General features: G+C 45.2%; 1 protein-coding gene across 1 annotated transcript in view; it reads right to left on the minus strand.

Annotated features, from left to right (window-relative positions):
• DSG2 (desmoglein 2) overlaps nucleotides 1-19,680 on the minus strand; it is a 47,159-nt gene extending 27,479 nt beyond the window's left edge. The window contains exons 1-2 of the mRNA XM_015414556.1: nucleotides 19,318-19,680; nucleotides 869-904 (exon numbers count right to left, since the gene is read on the minus strand). Coding sequence (XP_015270042.1) covers nucleotides 869-904; nucleotides 19,318-19,362 — 81 coding nt within the window. The 5' untranslated portion in view covers nucleotides 19,363-19,680. The remainder of the gene's footprint in view (nucleotides 1-868; nucleotides 905-19,317) is intronic.
• Nucleotides 19,681-21,285: the final 1,605 nt, after the last annotated feature.

Raw genomic sequence — 21,285 nt, forward strand, 5'->3', positions numbered from 1 at the left:
AAAGGAAGGAGGGGCCCTACAAACGTTCCGGCCCCCCCCCCCCCGGGTCTACTCAGAGTGGCAGTGGCTCTTCAGGGTCTCAGGGTATTTTTTACAGGGTAGTTTGAGATAATTTTGGGTATCCCCTTCAGCACTTGCTCTGCTATCATTCCTTTGGCACTCCACATAAGGAGGATGTGTGTGTTAAAACTAATATTTCTCTGCATAACTAGAGCCCCTTGAGTTTGCAGAACTCTATATTTTAATCCTGGCTGGTCCCAACCCCCCCTCCCTAAAACGTGCCTGCCTAAACTGGAAAGGTGGGGGGAATAGTGGGATTTTGCAAAGTAAGTTTTAAAATAAAAAAGAAGCACCCCCCCTCAGCTCCTACCTGTGAGGAGGACTACAGAGCCCCACCCACTGCTTCCTGTTCTCTATACTCCAAGGCAGCTCAAATTCAGAACAGTGAAGATGGGCAGGGACGCGGAGAGAGAAGAGAGCCCCACTCCTTGGCCAGAATAAAGGCCTGGGCAGGCTGGTTTGGCTCATGGTCTGTAGGTTTGATACCCTTGCTCTAGAACTTTTCTACTCAGGTTTTTGGCACTACATTGCTTTGTTCACCTTCCTTGCCAGCAAGAATAACTGTTCAGGCTTTAATGTTTATGTTGTTTTTGGATGCAAATTATAAATTGGCATATGGATGGTATATGAATTTCAAAAATACTGGGAATAACAGTACTCTGTAGAAGGTCACACGTGTTTTCTCAGTTCAGAGAACTGGCAGGCCAGCTAGTGGTCTTGCTTCCCCACCCAGTCATCACTATCCAATCATCTGAGTTGCTTGGCCATCCTTTGTGCCTCTTTACATTGTGATTCCATAGTCTCCTACCTGCACATGAAGCCCATTTCCAAGAATCATGCAACTCTGCAAAAGAATGGGAAAAAAAAAAACTTTTAAAAAACATACACGAACAGGCAACATCCCGCCCATTTATTCAGTGGAAATGAAAATCAGTGGGTTGGATCCAGTCTGTTCATTTACTCAGTCTCACTGAATTCCTTTTCTTACTCCAGCCCGTTTCACACAGTTTTTGACCATCAAGGTCCCATAACCCCCAAAGGGGACCCCCTTTACTTTTTTAAAACAGCTTTTTTAATACAGGTCTGCTTCTAGGTTGAATTTCCTCATTCTCCTCTGCTGCAACTTACAAAGTGCCCTGATGGCATCATGCCAAGCTGTCTGCAGCCAGTTATGCTGAGCAAACTCTCAGTGAAATGCTGTCAGGACATCATATTGCGAGGAAAGTTCCATTTATACATGGCAGAGGGGGAATTTGTCTCAAGGCTGCCATTTTTTAGGTTAGCCCCATGTTTCTTAATCTAGGGTTGCCATCTCCAGGTTGGGAAATTCCCAGAGATTTTGTGCAGAACAGTGTGGCTTGAGGGAGGGCAGGTCCTCAGTGGGGTACAATGCCAGTGTCCGCCCTCAAAAGTTGCTGTTTTCGCGAGAGGAACTGATTTCTATCGTCTGGAGATGAGCTGTAATTCTGGGAGATCTCTAGGCTCCCTCTAGAGGTTGGCAACCCTATTATTAGCATATAGTTTCACCTTCAGTAAACATCAACAATTCAGCAATGCAGTACTATTGATAATTACAGTTAGTGTTTTCCTTAACACTATTTTAGTGTTTTCTTTAGCACACTAACAAACTTAGAAATAAACATTCACATTCAAAAGAGATAAACTAAACATTTTTAATGTGAGAAATGGAGAATTCTCCACATTTTATTATAACTATATTTTCAAAGACATCTCTACTGTCATGAGGGGCCCAATCTTCTTTCCTAATGCTAATTCAAAAACAAAATTCTGTGACCCCTCTGATAATATAGCAATACATCAGATTTTATTAAACCCTTCATTTACAGAAGGGTGTCCTGCCTTTTCCCAATTTGCTGCTATAATCATCTTGGCAACAGTGAACAGACTGAAAACTAGCTGCATATCGGATGCATCAACACAGCCTGAAAGGTACTTTCAGCCTTGAAAAGTATCCTAGTAGTATTATCCTAGCTTCAAGGGGGGTATGTTGATCCCTGGCTTTTCACTAACAAACTGGACCACAGTTCTCGAAAACACCTGTATCTTACAGCATGTCCAAAATACATTAAATATATCAGCAAACGATGAACCACAACTCCAACATTTATCCTGCAATGAATTACATATTGAAGGCTAATCTATGGGGAGTCAGATAGCATTGAAAAAGTATTTTATAAAAACATTCTTTAAGACCAGTCTAAATCAATCTAGAGCTAACACTTCCCCAGAACCAATACATTTTTCTATTCTAACATTCATAGGTAAATCCTTTTCCTGTGACTGTAAATCTCTCCCCCCCCCAGTAGGTGGTTTTCTAATTTACCTTTACAGAATGGGCAGCTCCACACACAACAGTAAGTTTCCAAACAATAACACTTGTTCAATTGTACTGACAGGCATCCTCTCAGTAATATTTACAACATCTTTGCAAACTGGGTACTGGTGATCCCTTTTTACTACTAAAAAAATGCCAGCACCATATAGGTACACAATATTTTTCTACACTGGGGCTAACAGCAGCTGTGGTGAGAGGAATTTATTTAATTTTGAAATTTTTACCCCGCCCTCCCCATGAGTGGGCTCAGGGCGGTTTACAAGGGGCAGAGCCCACATAAAACATAATAAAAGCAATAAAACCATTAGATAACACAGATAAAAGTAAAGTTTTCCATGAAAACATGATGGTCCCCAAATAAATCTCATGATGGTAAGTCAGTTCTTTGGGGGTGATCTTGTCCTGTAGTTGGTCCCAAGTAAGTCCAGTGGTACCAGTGCCACGTAGTGTTGTAGACGATCTTCCTGGGGCCGTCCCTAGCCCCGTTGTTATCCAGACCATTGGTGGTGGTGGCAATGACGGCCCCTATGCAAAAGCCTGGTGGAAGAGCTCCATCTTGCAGGCCCTGTGGAACTGCATAAGGTCCCGCAGGGCCCTGATCTCCTCTGGGAGCTCATTCCACCAGGTAGGGGCCGCCACCGAGAAGGATCTGGCCCTGGTCGCAGCGAGCCTTGCCTCCCGGGGGCCTGGAATCACCAGGCGATGTTGTGTCCCCGACCGAAGTGCTCTTGGGGGTATATGTGGGGAAAGGCGGTCCCTCAGGTAAGTCGGACCCTGGCCATGTAGGGCTTTAACGGCAATATTAGAGAAGCAGCACAATGGATAACCATCTCCTCTTCTAGCACTCTCCAGTCTTCTTAATCAAACTAGCAGTCAACAAACAGCTGCTCTGAAGTAAAGATATCATGAGATCTGATCACAAATCACTGTGAGTTGTAGTCCTTCCCAAAACAACTGTATAGCACTGCTAGAGAATTCAGACATGTAAAATAAGCCAGGGCAATAGCATTAGCCTTATAATGTACAAAGAGGGTTATGGATGTATACTGTCCAGCTAGGGTTGCTAACCTCCAGGAAATTACAACTGATCTCCAGACAACCGACAACCGGTTTGGTGTAGTGGTTAAGAGTGGCGGACTCTGGTCTGGAGAAGTGGGTTCGATTCCCCACTCCTCCACATGAAGCCAGCTAGGTGACCTTGGGTCAGTCACAGTTCCCTCAGCTAAAAACAAACTAAAACCTAGCTTGCCACAAAAACAGCTGGAATTTCAGGTTGCCAAACAATCTTCGGATCTCCTGGCTATACTACACCCCCTGCCAAATGATAATTATTATTATTCCAGACAACCAAGTTCATTTCCCCTGGACAAAATGGCTGCTTTGGATGGTGGACTCTATGGCATTATACCTGCTGAGGTCACTCCCCTCCCCTTCCCAAATGCTGCCCTCCCCAGGCTCCACCCCCAAATCTCCAGGTATTTCCCAACCCAGAGCTGGCAACCCTATGCTCAGCTCTGGGAGCTTCCTCACAAGTCCTGCTCTCTGTGCCCCACCTTCAAAAGTGAAGCTGGTGATGACCAGAGATGCGGCTCTTTCAGTGGTAGCACCTCACCTGTGGAATGCCATCTCCTTTGAGGCTCATCTGACACCTACCAAACTCTCTTATAGGTGTCACGCCAAAATGCTTCTTTTAACCCAGGCTTTCAATTAAGGAAGGTGATCTTTTGACATCATTTTTATAGGGTTTTTTTTTTTAAAAAAAAGCTTGATAACTGTTTTATGAAGCTCATTTTAAGCTGCTCAATGTTATGTGCAGTTTGAAGTCCTGTGTTTCTAATGCTGGGGTTATTATTATTAGCAACTTTTATTGTGTTGTGCTTCTATTATGTTTTATTTTGTCAGCCCGCTCTGGCAGGCTCTCCAAAGAAGTAGCATAGAAACCTTCTAAACAAGTGAACAAACAAAGTGAGAGCTGAATTGTGAACCTGCATTCATTAATTCATATCACTGGTGTTCTTCAAACAAAAACAAGAGAGAGCCTTGTGGCAACGTAAGCACTAAGAGATGTGCAACATGATCTTAAGCAGGCTTATTCATCATTAAGATCCAATGATTTGACGGTACTTACTCCACAGTAAATGTGGTTAGGAATGCAAAATATAGAAGCATAAACGTCCATGGGCAAGAGCCCATTTCATTAGATACATTTTCCCCACTGGAATTAGGCTTCTGAATATGCCATGGGAAAATGAATTGCTGAATAAGAAGGGTTGTCTCTACTTTTAAAATATTTTCAACAGTTGGTAGTTATGCTTTGCATTTATGATTTTAGCATGGGAAGGTACATGCCCCTATGTGACTGTAAATACCCTTTTAAGGAAACGGACAGTGTATAAGGATTTCCTTTGGGCGTCTCCCAGTCTGTAGTAAAACACTGTTTCTCAAGCCCCAGCAGGTTTCAACGATGCATTTCTGGTCCAAGGGAGGTTTCTGTTCCAGGGTGGATTTCTTTGTTCTGAGTGAGAAATACATTTTCTTTGTCTCCTGTCAAATCCTACCCTGCCCTTACATTACAAATAATTCCGTCATATTCTCCAGCACAGTTCAACTTGATTCATGCCTTTTCTCAGAAGTGTACAGGTACAGACCAGCAAAAAGATCTTAAAGAGGGTTTGGCTCAAAGTGAAGGTGCTTTATCCAAAATCTCTTGCACATACAAAACATTTTGCATGTATTCCTATACAGTTATTTCTGTTATGACTGACTTGATCTGGGATTTGAATCTCAAGAAGCAAATCACATCACATACAACTGATGAACAAAGTAGCAATGCTTATATTTCAGGTATATACTTGGGTAGATGCTAAAGTAGCAAGGCTAATGCCATTTTCTGCTAAAAGCTAATCTGCCTTATATATAAAAGCCGAATGGTGGTGGCACTTCTCTAGAACATTCCACACGCTCCGGAATTGGTTGGCGCCCTGGTGTGTCACTCAGAATCTGTCCCTATCCACTGGCTGCATTGCTTGAGTCTCGCCTCCAACATTCTAAACAGTTTGCTGTTCCTCCCCCCCCATAGCCAGTCAGACCACAGAGGTTATTTGCATATGCAGCCTCATTGGCCTTTGCCTTGGAACACAGAGGTCATTTGCATATGCGACTTGATTGGCTTTTGCCTCTAACTTTCTAAACAGTTTGCTCTTCTGAGGTAAAATGTGTCCAATCTCCAGGTAAGGGCTGGAGATCACTCAGAATTACAATTGCTTTCTAGATGGCAGAGATCAGTTCCCCTGGAGAAAATGGTGGGCTCTGTATCCTTGTGACGTAGCAGTCAGGGCTTCAGAGCACGGGAGAGGCTGCAGGTGTGTGGGGGGCGGAAAGCTGAAGAGTGAGGGGGAAATAAAGGTAGGTTGATGATTGGCTGGGAAGGAGATAGGGTTGCCAACCCCAGGTGGGAAATTCCTGGAGATGTGATGGAGCCTGGAGAGGGTGAGGTTTCAGGAGGCGTGGGACCCCAGACAGGTACAAAGCCATAGACTCCATTCTCCAAACCAACCATTCCCTTCTGGGGAACCAACATTGCCAATCTCCAGGTGAGGACTGGAGATCACTCAAAATTACAACTGTTCTTTAGGTAGCAGAGATCAGTTCCTCTGGAGAAAATGGTGGACTCAGTGTCATTATACCCTGCTGCGGTCGCCACAGCAAATTGACACTGAGTGTCCAAAGCCGGGGTACCCGCCCAGAGCCTCTTCCTAGAGGCTGTTGTATTTATTTCCACAGCAAGCCTTTTTCTTAGTATATTATAATGTGCCGTCTGAGCTAAGACAAGCTTTTTCCAGCATCATAGCCTAGCAAGCACATAGAAGAAAGAGGATGTGGGAACACTGGGTCAAAAAGACCCAGACTAAACAAATATCTGGCAGCAGGGGTAAGAGTTAAGCTTGATAAAATATATTGGGGACTGGAAAGTCCCACTTGAGCACATTTTGAGGACTGGGAAGTCCCAACTGCTGATCTAAAGGATTAAAAGTGCTGATATGGAGAAATTATATGTCTGGTTGTATGTCTGCTTGGCAAAGACATCCCTTAATAGCTGTAAAGGAAACCAAATACCTTATAGCAGGCATCTGTGCACATCTAGAAGTTGTTTATTGCAGTGTATAAAAACTGAATATAGAGACTACAGCTTTTGACTTCATGGGTCTTTGCCACCTGGAGTCTCCTATCTCCCTTATAAATAAAAGTCGAATGGTGGTGGCACTTCTGTAGAACATTCCATATGCTCCGGAATTGGTTGGCGCCCTGGTGTGTCACTCAGAATCTGTCCCTATCCACTGGCTGCATTGCTTGAGTCTCGCCTCCAACATTCTAAACAAGGTAAAATGTGTCCAATCTCCAGGTGAGGGCTGGAGATCACTCAGAATTACAACTGCTTTCTAAATGGCAAAGATCAGTTCCCCTGGAGAAAATGGTGGGCTCTGTATCCTTATATGCTGCTGAGGTGGCCCCCATATGACAGCCAATGTGATGTAGCAGTCAGGGCTTCAGAGCACGGGAGAAGCTGCAGGTGTGTGGGGGGTGGAAAGCTGAAGAGTAAGAGGGAAATAAAGGTAGGCTGATGATTGGTTGGGAAGGAGATAGGGTTGCCAACTCCAGGTGGGAAATTCCTGGAGTTTTGAGGGGTGGAGCCTGGAGAGGATGAGGTTTCAGGAGGCGTGGGACCTCAGACAGGTACAAAGCCATAGACTCCACTCTCCAAACCAACCATTCCCTTCTGGGGAACCATCATTGCCAATCTCCAGGTGAGGACTGGAGATCACTCAAAATTACCACTGTTCTTTAGATAGCAGAGATCAGTTCCTCTGGAGAAAATGGTGGACTCAGTGTCATTATACCCTGCTGAGGTCGCCACAGCAAATTGACACTGAGTGTCCAAAGCCAGGGCATCCGCCCAGAGCCTCTTTCTAGAGATCGTTGTATTTATTTCCACAATGGGCCTTTTTCCTAGTATTGCAATAAAGTTCTCTTCTGCTTCTGGAATTTCCCTGTTGTGTCCTTTATTGGGCATTGGCACACTAGGCAACCAGTCTGTTTGGGCAACAGAACCAACATGCAACTCAACAATGCAGTTTACCATTCAGTAATCAAACTACTTCTGCACATAATGGCCTCCCTAAGCTGGATCGAGGCATGATTAGTGTGAAGCTGTCTGCAGTCTGTTCTACTTAATGTTTAAGCAGAAACAGTTTGATCCTGTCCTAATTCGATAAATGGGATCACAACTGCTGATTATATTTTGTGACAATACTTTTTCCTGTCATCAAGCATTTTAAAAAACTGAATGGTGAATTACTCAGGATTATATTATGATAGGAATCAGAAACACAGGAAGCCCCTGGATCAAAGCCTCTGGGAGAGGTGATTCGTAGCTTTGGAGTAGTGTCACAATACACCGATGACCCCCAGCCCTGTCTTTCTTTGTCCACACCATAGGGTGCTGCTGTAGCTGTGCTGAGCCAGGGCCTGACAGCTGCAACTAAATGGATAAGGGTGAATGCATGAAGCTGCCTTATCTCACAGATCTGTGGATCCATGCCATGGTTACTCCAGCATGAGTTGGCAGATCATGAATATTACAGTTATTCTGCAGTTGCTTCACTGGTTACTGAAAAATCCAACCCAGGTCCAGGATATTACCTACGAAGCCCTGCATAGCCTAGGTCCCACATTTGAAGGGCTGCCTCTCTCCATATGCTGTGCTGAAACAGCTTCACTCATCTGAGCAAAGTCCTCTAAAGGTGCCACCCTGTGAAAGGGTAAGAACAATGGCTGCCTGTACCGAAGCATTCCCTGTTGTGGCTCCAAACTGGTAGAATGGCCTGCCTGATAAGGTCAGGAAGGCTCACACACTTCTATCACTTCACAGAATGTGCAAAACAAAATCGTTCAGGAAGGCCTTTTTATAAAGGGAATAGGGTAGGGTTATAGTGTTATATTTGTCTGTGAACATTTTAGCCCCCCTCCCCAGTGTTGCATAGTTCACTGGATGCATTCTGTTGTCATTATTCCGTTGTTTTCTATACTGTACCATTTGTTTTCTCTGTTCTCTAAATGTACTTTATTGAATTGTGCATTACATGTATCTACTGGCCTTTATTATATGGCTGCATAATTTTGTAATCTGCCTTAAATCTCAGTCAGAAAGGTGGGTGATAAATTTTTATTTATTTGTTTGTTTATGGCCCACCTTTCTTGCTGAGACTCAGGGTAACTACAAGATATGAAACAGTGCGATCAAACCACATAAGATGATAAATAAACAATGCAACAGGACTAGGATTACAGAATTAGAAAACAAGGCAAACAAACTAAGGCAAGGTATAATATAAACAACACAGAAAATGGCTTATAAAAATATATAAAACCAGGGGTCTTGTTGTAGAAAAAGAGCTGCCGGAGCTCATTAGCATAACTCATTAGCATAACTTATTTGCATATGCCACGCCCCCTGACATCACCGGAAGTGACAGAAGGCCACACCCCCTGACATCACCGGAAGTGTGTCAGAAGGCCCGGCTACTTACCCTCCTGCTTCATCCTCATTCCCAAACGGAATGAGGATCGAAGCAGAGGGCGGGGTAAAGAAGGGGGCGGGGCTTCACCACGTGACCGCCCCGCCCCCTAGAGGTTCTCTTCCGGAGCTCCGTACCTGAGAGCTCCCCCCCGACTAGAGCCCTGTATAAAACCATGCTGTAAAAGGTGGTGATACCTACAGTAATCATTGCAGTGAACTATAATCCTTCTGGACTGTTCCACTTTACTACATCCCTTTTTTAAAATACCCTCCTGAATATTTCTGGTTTCCAGGGGCTGTCCTGAGGTGCTCAAGGTTGAGCTTCCTGAGCTTCCTGAGGTTCCACAAGGTCGAACCACCACTACAAATGCATGTGAACAGGCAGATGCCAATCACATCAGTTTGCAAGGAAGCATCTTGAGATCGCTTTGACTGGATGAGCAAAGCTCTTGCAGTGAAGCATAGTGGGAGAGGCAGTCCTGCAAGTACGCAGGTCCAAGGGCTTTGTAGATAATAACCAGATCCTCAAACTGAACTCAGTAACTGATCAGTAACCAAAGGAGTGTCTGCAGAATAGGTGTGACCGAAGTTCCCTCTAAGCTGTGGACTCTTGTGAGCAAAAATTCTACTTTGTGAGCTACTGGCATTAAAGTTGTGAGCGAGCAATTTGGCTACTGCATTAAATTAGTTTGGTCTGGAGCCTTCCTGAGCTAAAACCAAAATGTCTGAGCCGGAGGCTAAAAAACTGTGAGCTAGCTCACACTAACTCAGCTTAGAGGGAACATTGGGTGTGACATGCATATTCCACCTAGCACCTGACAGCAACTAGGCTGCAGCATTCTGCACCAACTGGAGGACCATCTTCTGGGCGAAATGAAGCTGGCAGAATGCCTGTTTTGCAGAGGCATTAACTTGCTTCTCTAGAAATAGTGCTGGATCCGCTATAATGCCAAAGCTCTTAACTGAGAGCCAGTGAGCATCATGTGGACTCCATCAAGGTGAGGAAGCACAATGTCCCTCATTACTTCAGCCTTCCCAACCAGCATTTCCTCCATCTTGTCAGGATACAGTTTCAATTTGTTCTCCCTTGTTCACTGTTGAACCACAGCAGTAAAGCCCTGGGGTTCAGGATCTCTAGAGCAGCATCAGGCAATTTGAATAAAGTAATATAGATCTGGGTGCCACCAGCATATGGATGACAGTCTACTCCAAATGTACAAATGATTTCTCCTAAGGGCTTTACACAGCGATTGAAGAGCATGGGGGAGAAGGCTGACCTGCAGCCAGCAACATCAGAATCACCCTAATCGCAGCTGGTTTACCACTCATGGGCAGAACCTTTACACTTTTCAAAGTTTAGTTTTCAGGCAACATTTGATAAGAATCTGAAAAGAATTGCCAGCCACTTTTTAAGTAACATTAGTGTTTTCCCCCTCTGGCTATTGGGTATCTCAAAATCCTGCCAAAAGATTCCAATATTCTTCCTTAAAATGTCTATGCCATACCTTAGGTTCAAGTTATTTTCATCCATTCAATACAGGGTATGCAAGAAAGCATAGTTTTATTGCACAGTTATCTGTATAATTTGTATTGTTAATTTATGCCAATAAAGGCTAACTTGAACTTGAACTATTGCAGATATGTTGAATGGAGTATATAGTTTTTAAGGCATTAATCCTAATCACTTCTACATATTTCCAAGTAAAGGTAGGTAATATCAGAGTCTCATATTCCATGACTTTTTCCTACCTCCTCCCTAAATCCAAATAGTCTTGGTAGGCTGCAACTCAGTAGAAAAAGGGCAGGCAGGGAGAGGTTGCTCTCCCCCCCCCCCTCCGACATTTTTTCAGCTTAAAATCACTTTCCTCAAGTTGTTTCTAGTCAGAGCAGGGAAGGGCAGGCAGGGATGATGCGGAGACTCTTATTATTATTATTGTGCTTAAAGAGCAATCTTTTCAAATCGGTATGCAGGGCTGAGTTTCTGTTTTTATTGAGCTTACATAAAGGGCTTGGCAGGTTTAAACGAATTTTGCACATCCTGTGTCCTAACGCTTTTGGAGCAATTAAAAACATTTGAATGCGCTTCTCTGATTCAACATCCAAACAATCTTGAAGATTCCCCATACACATTATTTGATGAAAACATTTTATTATTTTCTAGGATCCACAAACAATTTAAAAAATGGACTTTCAGGGTAGCTGAACCCAGTGCACTTCAACCGGGCTTAGCAGGGGGGAAGAAGAAGGCGAAGGCGATTTATACCCCGCCCTTCACTTGGAGTCTCAGAGTGGCTTACAAACTCCTTTCCCTTTCCCTCCCCACAAAAGACACTCTGTGAGGTAGGTGGGGCTGAGAGAACTCTGACACAAACTGCTCTTTCAAGGACAGCTCTTGTCAGAAGATGCCCAAGATCATACAGCAGCTGCAAGTGGAGGAGTGGGGAATCAAACCAGATTCTCCTAGATTAAAGTCCACACACTTAACCACTACACCAAACTGGCTCTCAGAAGGCTTTCTGTGATTTTCTGTGCTTTTCTGGGCATGCCAGATACTTGAAAATGTGATCGCTATGGGTATCCCTATGCTGCTACTAGTTGAGGTATATGACTAAGATCGCTATAGTGGAAATAATTCTGTGCACAGCCTGTGGGGGTTGGTCCAGCTCCCCTCCTAAGGTGATAACTGTTCTGCTTCCAGGTGTGGTGCTACCATTGGTGATGAAATCAGACTGGAAGCACCCTGGAATGACTTCATCCCTATATAAACTCACTATCCACTCAGGTTTTGATCTCAGTGCAAGTATACTTGTTAAGCTTCAGTTTGAAGTTGAACTATGTTGGCCATGTAACATTTAATAAGCTACAATTTGCTTCAAGGGCCACATGTTCAGACATCAGATCTCAGCAATGTCTCTCTGCTGAGTCATCACAAACTCACTGGCTGCAAATGGTCTAAACCGCAGGAACCCGATTAACATGTAAACACAGAGAAATCAGCAAGTCGCTCTGGAGATGACATACTACATAGTAGAAGGAATTATGGTTAACAAGCTCTCTGCTCTAAAGTTTAGGTTGTTTTATGAAATATAACTTAAGTGATGGAAACCAAGAGGATTATTTTTTTCAAAATGCTACCACAACAAGGAGGCCTTTGCAGCTGCTGAGGCACTTTCAGCACCATAGTCATGGAAGTGAAGTACTGATGTACGTGTTCAGTTTCCCCCTGGAATAACCACCTAAAGCGCCTCATTCTATAGCAGGTTTATATTTCAATGGCAGTATTTCAGTGTTAAATCCAATCCAGTTACTACTGGGAGAATGAGAAGTGCTTCCAAGTATCCTAGGAAATCTTAACATTGTGTAGAAACATCTTGAGCAAAGAGTAGTGATGGTTGTTCTCTTGCTTAAGAGAAACTGCCTGGCTAATCCACATAAAATACTACACTCTTTTTATTCACTGTATGTGGTGGCCATTCTCAGGCTGACACTGACGCAAATGGAAACAAACTGGACTACAAGAAACAAAAGCAAAATTGTTCCTACTGGAATATAACCATATGCTAGTTTCTTTTTCTGTGGGAGGTGTTAGATCGCGCTAACAAAGGATTCATATGCTAGTTTCTTTTTCTGTGGGAGGGACTAGTAAACCAGCAAAATGTGTTTAAAGTTATGAGTCCTCAATCAGGTGTTGGTCCAGTAACAGCCTTCATACAGTCAGCTCACTTCTTTCACTCTCTACAGTACCCATGAACAAGCATGAAACAATATCCCACCCTCAAACACAGCAGGCTGTTTTAAACAGCATGATATTCTGGGTAAGTCACCCTAGAACAGCCAAGATAAACCTCCATTTCTGTTTTATAAAGCAGAACTTTTGTTGCTGTGATCACTTGCCTCCAACTAAGTACTACAAATGCCAAGAGTTTCTTTTTTATTACATCAGGCACTGAAGGGTTACACAACTAGGGTTTTTTAAATTGCTGTCTTATTTAACACAACTTGATTCTACTGCTTCAGGTTGTAAATATTCTAAAGAGAAAATATGTTTTCGGAATGTGAGAGCTTGTCTATTCTATGACAGATCTACCCACAAAAAACCCCAAGATCCACAATGGAAAAAGTAAAGGGAGCTACCACTCAGTGGAATTATGCACACATCAAGGATAAATAAGTCAGTAGCACTGCAGCACTGTCAGTTCCACTAGCAAAATGGAAGGTCTGGAAAGATTCTCCACATTTCAAGTCATACCATTTATAGTCACTCTATGCATTGTATATTCCAGCACAAGCAACGGAATCTTGGTTTGTATGTCTTATTTAATTAAATAAATTCTAGCCTGCCTTACCCCCTACCAGAGGAGGCCCAAGGTAGCTTAGAAAATAATTAATCAAGAAACACCCAAAACAGATTAAGTACACAATACAATAAATAGTGGAAACATTCCTTACTTCCAAGAAAAGTCTATTCTACAAAGGTGGGATAACTACAGAACAAGCCTGAGGATGAGCTGCGGGCTGTTCTTTCCACTCTGGGTGGGTGATGCTATAACAAATAACTGCTGAAAAATGCAGCATGGATTCACACAGGGAGTCATGGTCCCTCCTAAGGCATGCAAGTTCCAGATCATGAAGAGCTTAAAAGATTACAGGTGAGATGTCATATTAGTGAATGCTTCCCCTTTGTAAAGGTTCATGGTATTTAGTAAATGATCACTGTACTAGTTTATTACATGCAGGGACATTTTTTTTTTACAAGGGGAGCATTAAAAATGTGGAACTTTGCCTACTTAAAAACGGGCTTTCTACCCACAGTATCAAGTGGTCCAGCTCAAGAATTCTGCTGCTTTAGTCTAGAATGCCTCATTCTACATAACAAGGTTCTGTATATGAGAAACCCAGAATCTGCACTACAAGGATTTTAAAGTGCAGAAACACAACTAAGGGTAAAAAAGATTTATTATATTTCTTCAATTTATATCTTGCCCTCCCCCTTGAGCGGGTTCAGGCACCACCCCCTATAGATGGAAAGCCTGAACACCAGGTCGTGATGTCATCAAAGGTACCGTAGTCATAACAGTCCCTGAACTCTGCAGTTGCCAGCTACTTTCACAAGTGTTTTAACTTGCAGTTTCTCGTGTACTCAACAAGATATTCTCTTGATTCTTTCACTGCAGTATTCACACTAGCTTACAGTGTTACTCAGTTCAGTTTCCCTTGCATATTTGAGTGTATGTTTCGTATAATTAACAAGCATATAATAGGGGTAAGTGGTGGATGTCTGTTGTATGATGGTATTGTCAAATAATACTAAGAGTTTAATAACTTTTGATTTTCAGTATTACTTTTTATCTACCATTGACACAGCATGAGATATTAATATGTACAAACTCATACTTAGGTAAGATGTTTTCACATACAGTAAACTTCAATTATAAAAGAGCAGCGAGGAGCCCAAGGGTGCACAACAAGTTCATGGGTTATCGGAAATGTCTCTCCCAGCTTACAGGCAAACCCTCTAGCTGTTGTACAACACAAACTCCCTGGCTTCAAAGGCTGCTATTCTATTACATTCTCCAAAAAAATGTACAGATATGATCCATTTGGGATCCTGCCTATTTTTCTGCCACACACTGGAGAGGGATTGTGAGACCCATCACCCTGTCACCAGGGCAGAGTCCTCCAATTCCAAGCAGCCTGGAGCTGAATCCAGACTAAATGGGCAATGTCAAATGCCCCACCCCATCCACTGCAGATTTCCTTCATGCCATTCCTCAGGGTCCCCCTATCCCCCCAGAACAGCATTTCAAGCAGATCACTAGGCTGCAGTGGGAAGGAGCTCAGGTGGAGGTCTTTCACATCACTTACTACTTTATCCTTTTCACTGAGATGCTGGAGATTGAAATGAGGACTTTCTGCATGCAAAGCAGATGCTCTACCGCTAAGCCACAGCCCCTCCCATAAGTCTATCCCTTCACACGTATGTTGCGCACACTGTTGGCTAATTGTGCTCATTGTATATTGTCAACCAGTTGCTTTGAGTCTATTCCTGGCAACTGCCGCAGAAAAGATGGGGGATGATCAGAGGAAGCCTGAGGCTCTTCTTCTGATTCTCTTCTTCTGATTCTCCTTCATCATAGATGGAAGCAACCTGCCTGATATGCAGGAAGAGGAAACAAACCCACCACTAGAACAAAGTTCTATTCAAGGCACGAGTTTTCATTTGCACATACACTTCCTCAGATACACTGAAATGGAAATTGATAGTTCATATGTATATAGACATTGTTATATGCTAATTTTCTGTTCACCTATGTAGAGGCATCCATATATATATGGATCCCGCTCCGGTCAGATTAACTTTTTCAATCTCCCTCCAATCTCTCGGTATTCCATTCCAAAATGGGGGGGGGACCCCTGATTTTTGCAAGCGTCTCTCTTTTGCAAAGACCGGGGGGGAGGGGGGGAAGGGAGGGGAAAGGGAAGCTTCGGGGAATCTCCCTCCAATCTCTCGGTATTCCATTCCAAAACGAGGGGGGGAAACCCTGATTTTTGCAAGCGTCTCTCGTTTGCAAAGACCGGGGGGAGGGGAAAGGGAAGCTTCGGGGAATCATCACGTCCAGAGTCCTCCAAAAGCAAGCAAGATGAGTCCTCTTCCTTCCGAGAAAATAAAGATGGCCACTGTGCAAAAAACCCCACACAACCCCCCCCCCAAACCAACTCCAGAAAGCCTCCCTCGTTTTTGCAGAGAAAACCAGCCCGGGAGAAAGAGACCAACGTAGTCTTCTCCTGCTCGAGTCAGCCACACAGGGAATGTTATGACTACCCTGGTCACCACTGCTGTGACGTCACGACCTGGTGTTCAGGCTTTCCAATATAGGGGGTGGTGGCTCAGGGCGGCTTACAAGGTCACAAAAATACCATGACAGAGAGACAATATAAAAACTCAAACCATTAAAATTTCAGAAATTTCATACAAAAAAACCAAATCAAAAGTCACCTCGGTGCTGATGCTCAGATGGAAATCTTCTGAGTGGTGTTGTGGAGCATCAAGCCACTAACCACTAGGCTAGGCCTGTCAGCAGGGAAGGCCAGGAACGGAATTTGGACGCCTGCTGCCTCAACTGAAAGCCCAGTGGAACAACTCCTTTTTGCAGGCCCAGCGGAACTGTAACAAATTCCGCAGGGCCCTGATCTCAAATGGGAGCTTGTTCCACCAGGCAAAAGATATTCACTGTTATTTATAGTTAAACCTTGACCATCAACATGTTTAAGCAGTGCTTAATTTCTAACTCCAGCACCGTTCATTTTTTTGAAATTAAACCCTTCTTAAACACACATGCCAAGGGCCTCATGTATATACAGTCATATTTCTCAGTCTGGGCTTTGTTCTGTAGTCAGGGCCGGTTCCAGATTTTGCATGGCATGGCTCTGGGCAGAGAGTTCCCAAGGGCCCCCTTTTCATCCACTCACCCATGTGTCTCACTACCTGCCTGTGCATTCCTCTCTACCCTGCTCACAAGCCCTTTCACTGCCCACCCTCACAGCCATCTGCACTGCTCGCAGCCCTTTCCCTGATGGCACTGGGCAGTGTGTGCAGCTGGATGCATGGGTGGTGAACACTCACAAGTCAGCAAGAGGGGAAATGGCATATGGGGGAGGGTTGGTAGCAGCAGTGGGCCCCCCCAGAACTCCTGAGCCCTGGCAGCTGCCCAACCTGAGGGTATGCTGATGCTGGTCCTGTCTATAGTTGAAGATTCCAGCTTTCCCGTAGTGTTAAAGATCAGTTTCAGGGTGAAGAATCATTCCAGATTTACCACACCAATGGGACTGGTGTGAGGCAGACTGGCAGCAATTCAAGAGGTCCTCCATGTGTGCTCAGAGATACTCTCTACTTTATCAGTTTGTCATATAAGAACATAAGAGACGCCAATGTTGGATCCGGCCAAAGGCCCATCCAGTCCAACACTCTGTGTCACACAGTGGCCAGAAATACCAGGTGCCATCAGGAGGTCCACCAGTGGGGCCAGGACATTAGAAGCCCTCCCACTGTTGACCCCCCCAAGCACCAAAGCACATATGTTCAAAGGTTGAGCCTTGACATAGTTAACACTTTCCAAGGAAAGTCCTAGCTAAGATTATTCCCTGTGTATACCTTGTGGGGGTCAAATCAAATGACAATAGCTGCCACACCGAATTTCTCTAAGGATGCAAGGATATCCAAGTATGATGGAACCCACACATACTGTGATTCTTAAAAATTTCCTCATTCCCTGAAGTATGCCAAGAAATGTCTTGTGCAGTTTTGTCAAGTAGCAGGCTGTCAAATTACACCCTCTGGTGGTATAGGTAATCCGAAATATCAGGGCACTGATCCAGGAAGTAAATCTATCTAGAACTGATGGGAAAGAATATTTTATTTCCTTTGGAAAGCCACATTCGCACAGAGGGATTAATAACTCATTTGAACTTCCAATACATCTTCTGATTCCTACCAGTTTATTTCAAAAAGATTCCCCATAAAATAAGAACACTGGGGGACTATTCTCAGAGAGGAAAAATACAATTATTTGCACAGGAGAAAAAAAGGTCAAACTTCCTTAGACATCATAAGCAAAGGAAAAAAGTCTCCAGTAGTGACCTTTTCAACTAACAATAACAAATTCACAAAAGCTCTTTATGTTTATAAGTCTATTAGCCCACAACTTCCTAATGTTAATCATTTATGGAACTCACAACCAATGCTCCCTCTAAGCTGTGGAGTCTTGTGAGGAAAAATTCTACTTTGTGAGCTACTGGCATTAAAGTTGTGAGTGAGCAATTTGGCTACTGCATAAATTGGTTTGCTCTGGAACCATCCTTTCTAAGCTAAGACAAAAATGTGTGAGCCAGAGGCTAAAAAACTGTGAGCTAGCTCACACTAACTCAGCTTAGAGTGAACACTGCTCACTATTGATAATAGTGCGAAACACCTCTTTTTCTCATTTACAGAAGAGCTTGATTCGAGGCCAATAGCACCTCAGAGACCAACAAGTTTTTCGTGGAATAAATTTCCTCAGATGAAGGGAGCTCTGACTCTCAACAGCTTATAACCAAAAAATCTTGTTGGTTTCTAAGATGCTACTGGTCTCCAATCCAGCTCTTCTACTGCAGATCAACAGGGCTACCCTCCTGAAACCATTTACAACAGGCTGTTGTGCTTGATCACCTGGTGGCAACGCTCCCTCTAAGCTTTGGAGTCTTGTGAGCAAGAATTCTACTTTGTGAGCTACTGGCATTAAAGCTGTGAGCGAGTGATTTGGCTACTGCATAAATTAGTTTGCTCTGAAGCCATCCTTCCTGAACCAAGACAAAAATGTGTAATCTGGAGGCTAGAGAACCGTGAGCTAGCTCAGATTAACTCAGTTTAGACGGAACACTGCCTGGAGGTGACACCAACTTCCTTGAACTGAACACAGGCTGTTTATAATCTTGTTTTGTAAACCAGAAAAAGTCAAAAAGGCTCTTGTAGAATCTGGGCAGTTGTACAGAGACCATCAAACTAGTAAGAATGTTGAACAAAGTTTGAGTCCAGTGGCACCTTTAAGATACCCAGAACTAAACTTCGTTGGTCTTAAGGTGCCACTGGACTCAACCTTTGTTCTACTGCTTCAGACCAACAGGGCTGCTGCCCACCCAGATCTAGTAAGAATGTGTCAGTATTTTAAAAAAATACATCAAAGCACAACCCAATTCTTACACATTAATTCTATTGCCACGTTCTTTTTAAATTAAGGCATTTTTAAATTCAAATAAAATCCCTCCTCCCGAAGAACTCCCGGTTTTTGTTTTGCAACAGGAGACTTTCCACTTTTCAACAAATCTGAAGGAAAACTCCCAGTTTCCCGAAAACGCAACGTTCCGGGTGTTTCAGGACGACGCCAGCCCAGCGTTCGCCTTTCCCGCTCCGTCTAGGTGCTTGCAGGCACGGAGCCCGTCACATTTACCGTTGCAGGTGAGGCTGCCCGCAGGCAGGGCGTGGCGCGGGCTGCCGGGATCGGGAAGCAGTCAGCGTCCCAGCAAGCCCCGCTTGGCCTGTTGCCCCCTCCCCCGCGGCGCACGTTTGCTCTCCTCATTTCACAGCGCAGAGTTCATTCCGCGGCTGCAGGAGGAAAGGCAAGACCGCTCCGTCCGCAGAGACCCAGGCGTTTTAATTTCGCGCCCCTCTTTGGACAGCGCGGACAAATCTCTTCCGAGGCGCCAGAGCGCCTTCAACCGGCCGGCCCTTTTCTCGAGGGCGGGCGAGCTACAAGTGGGCTGCTCAAACACGACCACTAAACAGACTCACCCAAAGGAGCCAAAGCTCAAGTCCTGCGCCCAGAGGCCAAGCCATGGCGAGGCTGCAGCTTCTTCCCGTCTCCTCCTCGGCTTCAAACGTTCCCCTCTGGTCCCGAGTCTGCTGCCGGCGCCTACCCTCGCCCTCTGGCCGCTAAGGAAATGGGGCCGCCCAGCCGTGCGAGGGGGAAGGAGGACGACGGAGGGGCGGAGTGTGCCGCGCTGGGAGGGTTCACCTGGTGGGCGAGGGAACCCCGCCCGCCTGGTGCGTCAGGCCTCGGGAGGGGACGCAGCTCTCGCTCTTTGCCCTCTTCCGGAGGAGGTGGCCGCCGTCTTTGTGCCGCTGGGGGCCTCCACGCCTCTCCCGAGCTACCTGCGCCACGAGGCAGCGCGGTAATCCGAGCCCTGCAGCGAAGCCAAACAAGTTCTTCATGCAAATCAGGATGCAAACCCGCCGCCAGCAAGTCGAGAGGCAAGGGACAGGTCGACGGGAGGAAGCGCTATGGAAAAGAAAACTGCAGGATTAATATCTCACATTGAAACCCTTCAAACCGAAATTCTTCCTTCCTGCCTTCCTCCTCAAAGCATGCACGGGGAGGATAGCAGCCCCCTGTTGCTTGACCCCAGGACACTGGGTGTGGAGGACAAGAATCAGTGGGCGGCTCAGGACGGCCAACTCCAGCGCGGAAAGTTGCTGGATATTAGGGGGTGGTGCCTGGAGACGGCGGAATTTGCAGGGGGGGGGGCGGGAGCTCAGCTGGTTGTAATGCCATAAGCTCTGCTGTCTAGAGGTGCCATTTCCTCCCGGGAAATAATTTCTGTAGTCCAGAGATAGATTACTTGTAATTCCAGGAGAACTCCAGGCTCCACTTGGAGGATGGCAACCCTGACTAGGCTTGTCAACTTCATCTTGGAAAATTCCTGGAGATTTTGGGAAAGGAACTCAGTAGGATGTGATGTCATAGATTCTGCCTTCTGAAGCTGCCATTTTGTGCAGAGGAATTTATGTAATTTGGAAACTGGTTGTAACTTGAGGCCAACCCTGTGCCCCAGAGCTGGAGGCAGGTAATCTTATTTATTTATTTATTTATTGAGATTTTTACCCTCCCCTCCCCGCAAAGCCCATATAAAACAGATAAAAACAATAAAAACATTAATAACAGTTGTACTCAATTTAAAAACAAGATGGTCTCCGGATACATGCCAGATGGTAAACAGACAGTTCTCCAGGGATGATGTTAACCTATAGCGTATCCTAACCAGGTAAATCCAGTGGTATTAGTCATGCAGAAATTGTGGCGGATCTTCCCGGGGCATCCTTAACCCCAATGTTGTCCACCGCATTGGTGGTGGTGGTAGTGGCGGCCCCTATGCGAAAGCCTGGCGGAAGAGCCCCGTCTTACAGGCCCTGCGGAACTGCATAAGGTCCCGCAGGGCCCTGATCTCCTCTGGGAGCTGGTTCCACCAGGTAGGGGCCACCACAGCAAGCCTTGCCCCTCGGGGCCTGGAACCACCAGGCGATGTTGTGTCCCGGACCAAAGTGCTCTTGGGGGTATATGTGAGGAAAGGGAAGTCAGACCCTGGCCATGTAGGGCTTTAAAGGTAAGCACTTCGAAGCAGATTTGGTATGCTATTGGCAGCCAGTGCAGCACTTTCAGTCCAGGCTGGATGTGCTCCCACTTGGGGAGGCCCATCATCAGCCTGGCCGCCGCATTCTGCACTAGCTGCAGCTTCCGGATCTGCCCCAAAGGCAGCCCCATGTAGAGAGCGTTACAGTAGTCTAACCTTGAGGTGACCGTCGCATGGATCACTGTAGCCAGGTCATCGCGGCTGAGGAAGGGAGCCAGCTGCATCAGCCGAAGATGGTAAAATGCCAATCTGGCAGTGGCTGCCACCTGGGCCTCCATAGTTAAGGAGGGGTCCAGGAGCACTCCCAAACTTCTAACCTCCGACACTGGCACCAACGGCGCCCCATCGAAAG

Source organism: Gekko japonicus, unplaced genomic scaffold (genome assembly GCF_001447785.1).
Source record: "Gekko japonicus isolate JY-2015 unplaced genomic scaffold, Gekko_japonicus_V1.1 scaffold559, whole genome shotgun sequence".
NCBI classification, from domain to species: Eukaryota; Metazoa; Chordata; class Lepidosauria; order Squamata; family Gekkonidae; genus Gekko; species Gekko japonicus.